This window comes from Artibeus jamaicensis, unplaced genomic scaffold, assembly GCF_021234435.1.
Source record: "Artibeus jamaicensis isolate MK-2021 breed Jamaican fruit bat unplaced genomic scaffold, CSHL_Jam_final contig_477, whole genome shotgun sequence".
Classification (NCBI taxonomy): Eukaryota; Metazoa; Chordata; class Mammalia; order Chiroptera; family Phyllostomidae; genus Artibeus; species Artibeus jamaicensis.
This window is the reverse complement of record NW_026521854.1, coordinates 7,085,974-7,097,556: the sequence shown is the minus strand read 5'-3', so window position 1 is coordinate 7,097,556 and position 11,583 is coordinate 7,085,974. Positions and strand designations below refer to the sequence as shown.

The 11,583-nt window shown below is 53.5% G+C and overlaps 2 protein-coding genes across 2 annotated transcripts; one reads left to right on the top strand and one right to left on the bottom strand.

Annotated features, from left to right (window-relative positions):
• The first annotated feature begins 6 nt into the window (after positions 1–6).
• MPV17L2 (MPV17 mitochondrial inner membrane protein like 2) lies at positions 7–5,218 on the top strand. The gene is given in 7 exon segments (XM_053668141.1): positions 7–1,947; positions 2,317–2,540; positions 3,131–3,301; positions 4,104–4,180; positions 4,301–4,463; positions 4,466–4,517; positions 4,635–5,218. Coding segments are annotated over 6 exon segments (783 nt in total). The 5' UTR covers positions 7–1,947; positions 2,317–2,353; the 3' UTR covers positions 4,768–5,218.
• A 53-nt stretch (positions 5,219–5,271) lies between these two features.
• RAB3A (RAB3A, member RAS oncogene family) lies at positions 5,272–10,322 on the bottom strand. Its single transcript, XM_037142028.2, has 5 exons — positions 10,178–10,322; positions 8,846–9,073; positions 7,693–7,811; positions 6,959–7,083; positions 5,272–6,074 (listed from the first exon to the last, which is right to left on the bottom strand). Exons 2-5 carry the CDS (start codon positions 9,071–9,073, stop codon positions 5,884–5,886), a joined length of 663 nt encoding a protein of 220 aa, XP_036997923.1. The 5' UTR covers positions 10,178–10,322; the 3' UTR covers positions 5,272–5,883.
• Positions 10,323–11,583: the final 1,261 nt, after the last annotated feature.

Here is an 11,583-nt window from a genome sequence, read left to right as displayed (position 1 = left end):
TGTTTTTTTTATGGTCAAATAAGATTTGTATTGTCCCTTTTGTTTAAAAGAATCTCAAAGAAAGAACTTCCTTTGCAGGTCTAATTAGATTTGCTTGGATAATTTACATAGGTGCAGTAAGCATTCAGTTTGCTTTGCTGGAAGTTTCCATTAAAAAATCTCAGGTTGGACTTTGAAAAGCCTCTATGGTTGGCTAACTAAAGGTAAGAAATTCTACCGGGCTTCACCTGCTATATCTGCACCTCTTGACATCCTTGAAATGTTACAAGGACCTCGGTGGGCCAGGATCGTCCTGTAAGACAGACTGCCAATCAGGTGTGAATAAGTTTTCCTATGAGGATTTTGTAACACAGCTTTCAAAAGTGAAATTTGTTTGCCCTGGCTGGTGTAGCTCAATGGATTGAGCGCAGGCCTGCCAACCAGAGGATCGCGGTTGGATTCCCAGTCAGGGCACATGCCTGGGTTGCAGGCCAGTTCCCAGAAGGCTATTTCCCAGCAGGGGAAGCACTAGAGGCAACCATACATTGATGTTTCTCTCCCTCTCTCCTTCCCCTCTAAAGATAAATAAATATTTTTTTAAAGTGAAACTTGTTTTCTTGAATGTGGTTGTTGCCAAAGTTTTTTTTTAAAGATTTTATGTATATATTTCTAGAGAGAGGCAGGGAGGGAAAAAGAGAGGGAGAGAAACGTGGATTGTGGTCGCCTCTTGCGAGCTCCTACTGGGGAGGTTGCCCACAACCTAGGCATCTGCTCTGACTGAGAACTGAACTGGCAACCCCTGGTTCTCAGGCCGGCAGTCAATCTACTGAGCCACACCAGCCAGGGCTTGACAAAGTTTTTTTTTAACCATGTTGGAGGATTTCCACTAAGATGCAATAAAATCTAAAGCCTGGAATACCAGTCTGAGGTACTTGAGAACAATAGGAAGTGCTGAAAGTAATTTCCCCCCAAAAAGGTAAAATCATGACTCTCATACAGATGTCAGAACGAGCATATGTTAAAAATTATGAATTCATTATTAATGAGAACTGTGCAGTTGTTAACACCATATTAAAGGAGATCCAAAGAACAGACGAATCAGGAATATTTAAATGAATATGCAAAGTAAGGCAAAAATAATTGGGGGAGACTGTCTCTCCACCTGACAGAATGCATTTGCATGTCCATAGGCAAAAATTATTTTTTGCTGTTATCAGGTATAAATATCAAGTTTATAAAAAGTTCCCGCAGAATCGGAATATCCTGAAGAGTGTCCTGTTAATACGGGGCAATTTTTTTTTGTAAAGTCCCATGTAATAAATAGTTTAGATTTTACAGGCCGTAGTCTTTGTTGCAACTCCTTGTAGGGACAGGAAACAACACAGAAACAAATGGACTTGCCTGTGTCCCAATAAAGCTGTATGTTAATGACACATGTTTGAATTTCACACAATTTTCACATTATCCAGAATATTTTGATTTTGCCTGAACAATGCAAAAATTTAAGAAATATTCTTAGCTTGTGGGCCTCATAAAAGAGGCACTGACAGGGTTTGGCCCACGGGCTGTAGTTTGCGTTTGTGACATGCCATTCCGGTAGGTAATGCATAGGTTTCCCTTGGAACTCACATTTTCCCTTACAGGAACAAAGGAAATAACATGGGTATATAATTATTTGTGCAGCAGCAGGGTTGCTGCGAAGTAAGTTAATGCACGTTATGTGCTCGGAACCGCGCCTAACACTTTTATTTATTATTCTGCATCTAAGGTCAGATACTCAGCTAAAGTCAAGACCAAAGTCAATTTCTGGACCTGACACCTACTGGGCTTCGCCCCCAATTCCTTGAGTCTTTGCGGGATTATACAATACTTCCACACCTCTAGCTGACACAGCCACAGATCTGAATTTTCTCTCAGGAATGCCGCAGGAATCTGGGTATCTCGAGCGCTACTAGACCAGAGCTCATGGTAACTGCCTAAGATTGGCCGTCTTAATGCGGGAGGCGGGACGACAGGAGTAACTGTAGTCTGAGATTGGCCAATGCGGTACAGAATTAATAAGCAAGAGGGTGGCGACTGCTACCCTGAGGTCGGTGCCGGAAGAGACTAGGAAACGCAAGTGAGCAATTGGCACATGTTGTGGGGTCGAGGATTGCTTTTGATTGGTCCATAGTCTATGAGTGACGTCGTTCATCGATTGGCTGAGGAATGGAATGCCAGTCTTTTATTGGCTAATATCTCTCGGGGCAGGGAAAGTGGAGAAATGAGCTGTCAGCGCTTGGTCCGCGCTGGGGCGTCCGGGCGCTGCCCGGACTCCTGATTGGTTGGCATGGGCAGGTGGTCGAGAGCATCAGTTCCTGGGTCCCCACGCGCGATGGCATCAGGTGGCTGGCGCTGGCTGCGCGGCCTATGGGCAGCGGGGCAGCCTATGTTCCAAGGCCGCGCACTGCTCATTACCAACACGCTGGGTTGCGGCGTTCTCATGGCGGCTGGGGACGGCGCACGTCAGTCCTAGGAGATCCGCGCCCGGCCTGGCCAGAAATTCGACCCAAGGCGCTCAGGTGAGGAGGCCGACACTGCCGACTCTTGACCCTGGGGAACCTTTGACTCCTCCCTCAGATTTGGAAACCTTGGGACCAGACCCGCAGGCTGTAACCCCTAATCTGTGGCCTGAGTCCCTCTTGATCTCTACGTGCACCCTATAACCTGACAGCCCCTACCCGTGTCTCCTTTCCATAACTGGGATTTCTGTCCATTTCCACCTTTGGAGTCTCGTCCCCGCCCAACCCCTCGTACCCTTTGGCACTAAGCCTGGGAAGCTGGACCCGGGGTAATCAAGGGCGCGTGGCATCTGGACCCGACAGCCTGGAATTGCAGCCTGGGATTGCGCCCTGGCCCCAAAGTTCCTTACCCTCTGTGTTTTGGTTTCCTCCTCTGGAAATAGGGGCTTTGGTGGAATCCCCTCCTAGGGGGTGGTAAAGGGATGAGGTGAGATGTAAATGTAGCCCCTGAAATGGTGCCTAGCAGTGGAGCTAGTAATGAAAGAATATCTGGGTGGGCCCTGGGAGAGCATTGGGCTTACCCAGGGAGGAAGAGGATGGGAGGCTTTAAGGGACTGATATGGCCACCCTGACTCTTGGATTGCCCTCAGCGAGCATGTTTGCTGTGGGCTGCAGCATGGGCCCCTTCCTACACTACTGGTATCTCTGGCTGGACCGCCTGTTCCCTGCGTCTGGCCTCCGTGGGCTTCCAAACATCCTCAGGAAGGTCCTCATCGACCAACTGGTGGCCTCTCCCCTGCTGGGTGTCTGGTACTTCTTGGGTAAGGAGCCTCATGAGTTTGAGCTTTGCAAACCCTCATAGGTCGGGAGGAGCAGAGCCAGCCTTGTGTTGAGGATGCCAAGGCCCATTCTGATGCACCTTCTGTGCGGGTGGTCCTGGACTGGAGGCTGGGTCACGGTGGTGACAGGACAGACCTAGTGGGGAACAGCTGTGAATGGTAGAATCACAAACAGTGGTGCTAAGTGTAGGAGGGATAAGGACAGTGTCTAATGGGGCAGGGTGGGGTGGAGTTTGGGAGGGGTTGCCAAAGGAGAGGAACTCAGCTGAGATTTGAAGGAGCCAGAAGGAAGAGGAACGGCAAAAAGAAGAGGAGCAGAGACCGGGATTCAGTGGGGCACAGTCACCCCAACCCTTGCCTCTGGGAAGAAAGTCCTCACCTGTTCCCCACCCTGCAGGCATAGTTTCCTCATCTGTTGAAAGACAGGTAATAAAATAGCTTCAGGGTGGGATGGGCAGAGGAGGACAAAGAGGGGAAAATTGGGACAACTGTAACAGAATAAAAATAAAACATGACTAAAAAAACAGCTTCAGCATCAGGAAGGGTGTCTTCTTCTTTTGGATGCACCTAAGGAATCTCCTTAGGATCTTCCTTTGGATCTCACTCCCTGGGATCCACTCGATTGTGTTGTTTCCCCACCCCCGACACCCTGCTGTCCAGCCCTTCTACTGCAAGGCTGTTAAATATCAGGTCCCGTTGCCTGGAACAGTGTCCCTGAGGGGTCCTGCCCCACTGGCTCCTCAGTGGGACTCCTCAGCCTCTGACACTCTCATTTCCTTGCCAGGTCTTGGCAGCCTGGAGGGCCAGTCCCTGGAAGAGAGTTGCCAGGAGCTGCGGGACAAGTTCTGGGAATTCTACAAGGTGAGCATGTCATCCCAGGCACCCCCCGCCATTCATTCTCCTTCCCCTTACTTCTGTCCCACCCCACCCCTCACAGCTTCCTGGCCACCCACCCTTACTGCACTCTTTCCCTCCCCACAGGCTGATTGGTGCGTGTGGCCAGCTGCACAGCTGGTGAACTTCCTCTTTGTGCCACCCCAGTTCCGAGTCACCTACATCAATGGCCTGACACTGGGCTGGGACACATACCTCTCCTACCTGAAGTACCGGGTGAGCGCACTGGACAGACCAGGCACCCAGGAGACTCCTTAGGGGCCACACACGTGAGCCCCAAATGGCAGTACAGCCCCCCTCCAGGGTGAGAGTCTCCTGTGGCCTGGACACGCCACACCTCGCAGTGGGCAGGTGGTGGGGGGCTGGGCAGGAGCTGCTCATCAACAGGGTGAAGACTGAGCCCCTCTCAACTGCCTAACAGGACCTCAGTCAGGTCTCTGCAGCATCTTTTCGGCGAGGCTGACCCCAGACAGGTGGAGAGCTTGGTGAGAAGCCTGAAGGCACGAATGTGTATGACCAGACCCTGTTGTGTGGACAGATCCCCAGCCGCTTGACACGCTCAGCATGAGTGGCACTGGGCACACTGACTTCTAGCCCACCTGGGGAGTAAGGGGAATGGGTCCGCAGCAGGCCAGGGGCCTGGGCCAAGTTCCAGTCCCACCCTCACTCCTAGGCACCTGGTTGGGCTGCTCCTTCCAAGCCCACTACCAGGCCTCATTTTCTCATCTGGAACACAACCATGAAGATGTACAATCATCCCTCCTGACCGGGAGCCTCTGTAACCAGAATGTCTCATGCTCAGCACTGGGCCCCAGCCCCTCAACACTGCTGCAGGCTGGGCTCTGAGCCCTGGAAGAGAGGTGGGAACATCACCTGTCTGCTGTGACTGGGGCCTAGCCTGGAGCTGGCCCCTGGGATCTGGAGTTTTAGGCAAGACCAGGCAGCACCAGGGTTGTTCTGGTTATGGATTGTGTAAACTTAATTAAATTCTCTCCATAACTGAAAGTCTCATGGCTGACGACAGCCAGCATTGGCAGGCGGCACTCATAGACACAACATCATCCATTTGCTTTATTGGGTGTGTAGTGTTGTCATGACATCTCCTAGGGGCACATTTGACACTCATGACGTCAGACAAGTCTCTGTGTGTGTGGGAGGGGTGTGTTTTCAGGGTGGTGAGTAACCACAGCAGCCCCCTCTCCAAAAAAAGGTAGAACTTGGGGGCCAGGAGCCGGGCGGGCCATTGTGGGGCTCTGGCCCACTCTGTGGTCCCTGCTGAGACCCCACCGTGTCCTCGGCCCACCAGGGGCTAGCAGGCCTGGCTACCTCCCATCACCCGGTCACCCTGCCCTCAGGTGCATCTGGCCCCCTCTTCAAAACTGAGAACTATTGATGGGGTGAATTTTAAAAAGGTAGGGTCTGGAGAAGAGGGTGAGGGGTGAGTTCAAGGGCCACGACAAGCCACGGCAGAGCAGACAGGGCTGTGTGTACAGGGCAGGGCACAGGGGGCTGTGGAGCCAAGCCCCCAGAGGACATCTCCAATAAATAAATAAATAGCTACAATAATAAATAAGGGTGAAGGGCTAAGTTGGGAAGTAGGGGCAGGGGTCTTGCGCCCATGGCCAGGTGGGGTCTGATGGGGGGGAGGACAGGGATGGGCGGGCCAGCTCTCAGCAGGCGCAGTCCTGGTGTGGGGGCGCCTGCTGGTCCGTGAGCTGTGGGCCCTGCTTGGCGCCTGTGACAGCAGGGTCAGCTGTGTCCAGTGACTCGGACATCTTCTCGCAGATGACATCTACCAGGCGCTCAAAGGTCTGCTTGACGTTAATGTTGTCCTTGGCACTTGCCTCAAAGAACTCAAACCCTGTGGTCAGGGGAGGGAGGAGTGAAGACCCTGGGCACACCCCTCCCAGAGACATTTCTCTAAGGCCAGAAATACCTGGAGGTTCCCAGTGCCCACCGAACCATAAAGGCACTGGCAAGTCCCATGGGAAGTAATGTTGAGCTGGGTCAGCCCTATATTTCCTGTGCTCCTTGCTTTGCCCTAAAACTGTCCCCTTCTCACAGTCCCCAAGGCCCTGGCAAGACTCACTCCCCTGCTCCCACCACCCAGCCCAGTCCCATACACTGTCCCCAGCAGCCTCGGACACTCAAATCCAGCCATGCCCACCCCTGCTCACGCTCTCGGGGGCTTCCCATTGCCCTCAGGAGAGTCCCAGCTCTTCAGCACGTGGTCAGGCCCTGCACGATTTGCCACATTTCGTCCCAATGACCCTCATGTTGCAGCTGTGTAAAAGCACCTGACAAAATGCACAGGATCTTTCCCACCTCTGGCCTTTGCCCAAGCTGTTCCCTCTGCCTGAAGGACCACCCTATCTTCAAGCACCAGATGCGATGTCCCCCCTCCACAAAGCCTTGTGGGCATTTCCTGTGGGACTTCCCCAGCCCGGGTTCCTCTCTCTCAAAGCTGGAAGCCTCCTGAGGGCCCAGCAACACCCAGTATGAGCCTGGGCAGTGAGGGTGTCAGCATGAATCAGTAACCTCCTGCACAGTGAACTACAAACCTATCAAGATCTACCTCACTTGGGTCCTGGGTCAAGGCCAGTTTGCAGAAAGCATAAATTGTCTGGAATCAAATGCAGGCCCCATCCCAGCTTTGCTCAAAGACCTTGGGTGTGTCCCCTCCCCTCTCAGGGCCTCAGTGTCCCTCTTCTAGCCTGAAGGTGTCCAGCCACTCTGAGCACTCACCAAGGTGGTCGGCCAGCTGCCGCCCACGTTCTGACGACACCACCCGTTCATCCTCCATGTCACACTTGTTCCCCACCAGCAGCACCTGGGCATTATCCCATGAGTAGGTCTTGATCTGGGTTGACCTGGAGGACAGGGCAACAGGGGCAGTTTAGGGCTGGGAGCATCTGAGCTCCACTCCCTCATCCCCTTCCAGGCCCCCAGCTCCCTATTATTCCGTAAACCTGGCAGGTTTAGTTTCTCTTCTCTGTCCTGCCAGAAAAATTGCTGCCGTCTCTGGGTGTCTGCTTTGGTACTTCCTCGATCTTCAAAATCTCTCTTTCAAGCAGCCTCTCTCCACCCGCCTCCCCAATCCCTGCCCCCAGACAGAACTCCTTCCTCAGCAAAACCAGAAATTTTCTTAAAATGTATCATTACTTCTGGGCAGAAATATAAATGTTTATGTCCTCTATAACCTGAACAAACTGTCCTCTTATGTTCTGTCATTTCTCTGGCCCTGATTTTTTTTTTCTGTATGTTTAGTTTCATTTTTTCACCTGAAATCCTTTTTTTCCACTATTTTGAGCCAATGATGCTGTGTTTTAATGATTATAGACTGACAGCAGGTCTGGGGCCCTAATACTGCTCTTTACATTTCTGCCAGGGGGCTGGGGCTCCCTCATCAGCCTATGCCCTGGGCTTTGCACCAAACCCAGCTCAGAAAACAGTCCGAGAGGGCCTGAAGGTGTGCTCACCAGTCCTGCACAGCATTGAAGGACTCCTCGTTGGTGATGTCATACATGAGGATGAAGCCCATGGCACCCCGGTAGTAAGCTGTAGTGATGGTTCGGTACCGCTCTTGTCCTGCTGTGTCCTAGAGAAGAAGAGACAGGGTCCGGCAGGACCCAGGTGTAAGATCCTTGATGGAAATGAGCCCTGAGATCTAGTCCAGCTCATTCAAGACCCAGAGAAGAGTAAGGGCTTGCCCAGAGGCACAGGGGGCCAGGGACAGCCAGCCAGCTGCCTGCACCAAGAATGTGGTACTCGAACATCCTACAGAGTCTGGTATCTTCAGAATGGCTCCCTTATTCAGCAATACACGTGTACAAGGCACTGCCCTGTGCCATACACCACACTGGGCCCTAGGGACATGGCTGTAAACCAAATTGACAAAAATCACTGCTCCTGTGGACTGACAGTTCAATGCAGGAAATGGACAATAAACCCATGAAAAGGAAGAAAATGTATCCATGTCAGAGAGCCATAAGGACTGAGGGGGCAACAAAGCCTGACATGGATGGGCAGTGTGGGCTGGGGCAGGGTGCAGAAATTTGGGAGAGGAGTTAGAGAGAGGGCCATGGGACGATCAGGGCAAGGACAATCCAGGCAGAGGGCATAGCCAGGCCAAAGATGCTGATGTGGGACTGACCCAGGCAGGGTCTCCTAGGCCAGGGGAGGGGTGTGGAGTTTGCCCTGCATGAGGTGGGAGCCCTGGGAACTAACAGGCTCCTTCTGGCCTCTGTGGGGTTGTGGGAGGCAGCCAGGTGACCCTGGGGGAGGTGACTGTGCCGGTCCTAGACAATGAGGTTGGGGGCCAACATCCAGTGAAACCTCAAACAGACTCACATGGAAGAACTTGCAGGTAAGGAAATTGAGGCACTAAGCCCAGTGATGCTCCTGCAGATACCAAGTACAGGAAAGAACCCAGCATTGGCTCCTCTCCCAGCCCTGGAGGGCACCAATTAGGCTCTGATGGAGGAGCAGGGGCTTTCTCTTCTGTACCTTTGGTGCTCAGTAGGCACATGGTAATGCCCAATTGTGTGAATGAATGAAAGAGATAGGAAAAGCTGGGGCTCCTTTTCCCCTAAGGGAGAATAATGAAGCTGGGAGTCCCCCAACTAGACCCACCCAGATCTGCAGCTTGATCCTCTTGTCATTGCGGTAGATGGTCTTGACCTTGAAGTCTATGCCCACAGTGCTGACAAAGGCAGGCGTGAAGGAATCGTCTGCATAGCGGAAGAGGAAAGACGTCTTGCCCACGCTGCTGTTACCAATGATGAGGATCTTGAACATGTAGTCGAAGTTCTGGTCCGAGGACTCCTTCTGTCCATAGCGCGAGTCTGTGGCTGACGCCATCTGGGGATGCGGGGCGCAGGCTAGTGTGAGGGGTCCCCCTGCCATCCCCAAGACCAGGCACAGGATGGAGAAAACACCAGAACCACAGAGAGGAACTAGCGCGTCACCAGAATCCCTAGTACTAACTGTGGAGCCCCGAGCAGAGGGCCCGCTGTGACCTTGAAAGGAGGGGGAGGGGGGCATTTCAAGGAGGAGCTCAAAGAACCCGGTATGGGGACACCTCTGTAGCCCCTCCAGCAGGTCTGTGCCCCAGGTCAGGCTGTAACCCTAAACCCTATGGCTGCACTGGGAGGGGGTGACTGTGGTTGGCCCCGCCCCCCATCAATCATTTATGTTTCTCAGAACCCAACGCTGGCACACGTGGACAGTCTGCTGGGACACACGTCTGAAGCCCCTCTTCCCCCCTCACTCCCAGGCTGGGGGAATTCAAGCTGAGACAGCTGCATAATGTAATAGGGGTGGAGCATGCACACAGTCACGTGCACACAGCAGGGCACCCACTCACTCGTGAACGCGCGTGCACATGAGAGTTGAACTCATTTGGACACTGAACAGAGACGCATGCAGACACCTGTCTGCACACCGACATGCATATACAAAGGTGTAAATCCACACGGCGCCCTCCACCCATGCAGGTGTGTGTACGTAACCCACACGGTACGCATCTCTGTGTATGTATGAACACGGCCGTGCACGCACACGCACAATCCATGAGTATCTCTAAAGAAGCGTGCAGCAAGACACACTTGGGTCAGGACCCTCGCTGGATCACATGGTCATAGCCAGGTACACACGCAAGGGTACACACAGACCTGCCAACACAGGCGGGCGCGCACACGCGTGTTCACACCCTATGCACGCGCACGCACACGCACAGCTTCCCGCAAGGTACTCGCCTCGCCTCCTCCTCCTCCGCCGCAGAGGAGGGGGTGGGGAATGAGGGTCTGGCAATTGAGGGGAGTCTCCTACCTAGGTCCGAGACCGCCGCATCCTCCCTCATTTAATCCCAGCCAACCTCGTCGACCGTCCCCGCCAGCCCATCATCCAAATGAAGGTTACTTAGGTGCTTTGAGCGAGAGTGCAGCGGGCCGCCCAGGAGCTCACCTTGCCCTGCACAGATGCGGTAGCGACCTTAGAGACGGCGACTTTTTTGGCAGCGGTGGTGAGGAGCCCCCAATGCGTTGATGTGGGGCTGCGCGGCAGCGGCTCGAGCCCCTGCAGTCTGCGGTGACGTCCTGCAAAGAGCGGGGTGGGGCCTCACATGCAGATACGGCAGTGACGCCATTCTGGGGCGGAGCCGCGCAAGAAGCTGTGGCCCATTAATGCCTGCAGAGCTAGGAGGGGCGGGGCTCTCGCGCAGATTGACGCACAAATGGGGCGTGGCCCCCTGTGCACACCCAGTAGCGGGCGGAAACGTTTAGGAAGGGAGGGATCACCTGTGGCCCCGCCTCTCGTAAGTGTCATGGAGGCGGGGCTGCGCGGCAACCTCTCACTGGCTTAAGCAGTCGAGCGATGGGCTGGGTAGCTAATCAGAGATTATTATTTTCCCTTTTTTGTCCAGTGGTGGCTCCCCAGGCATAAGGGACTAGATGAGGCCTTGGCTGAGCCGGGCTGGTCAGGGGGCGTTCTCCTTCCCCCGCACCGCTCACCCTAGGTGTGACTCTCCGGCGGCCCCTACCCAGGCCAGAATGGTGTGACTAATCGACAAACGCTCCGAATCCCCAATTTCAGGAAAGCGGGACAGAGGTCGAGAGTTGGTCCATTCCCCCCTATTTATGGGCTTAAAAATAAGTACAAAAGGAGAAAAGGTGGAAATAGGAGAGAGACCCCGTCCATTTTCTGAGATGTAAGATCCCCAAAGTGGGCTGGGCTGGTAGATGCACCACACTAAGATGAAAGAAGAAATAAGCACCAAGAGAGTCACCTCCGCCACCACCACCACCAATTCCCAGAAAAGAAGGAAAGAGTGTGATAGACGCTCCGACAACCCCTCCCCTGCCTGCGCCCCATTTTCCAGAGAAAAATTCGAAGAAAAGGCGGAAATAGGGCAGAGAAACTGCCTGTCCCCGACACCTGCAAAGCCTGCGATAAAAGATCGGAGAACAAGGAGAGTAAGAGCGAGGCTAAAGACACGGGGCTGGAAGAGACTTCACCCTTCCCTGGTTCCTGAATTAAAGACAGGGCCGGAGAAACCCCCTCCTTCTATCCTGGGGAAACAAGACTCAGAGTGGAGACTTTGAGGGCTCAGATGCTCCATCGTTTTTTCCCCAAAATCTTGAGGAGGGTAAGTCAGAATTGCAGGTTACTGGAGAAAGAGACCGTGGCCCCCATTCCAGTTCCTTGCCCCCAACTCTCTCCGGTCCCCAGACACAGCAGGAGGCGTGTGGCCCCAGGAAAATCCCGACGCCCTCCTCTCAGATTGCTCCCCAGGAGGCGGAGGAATGGTGCTCATCCTATTTATAAAGAGATCTCCAGCTGCGGAGGCTCGAAGAGACCAGAATAACTTTGTG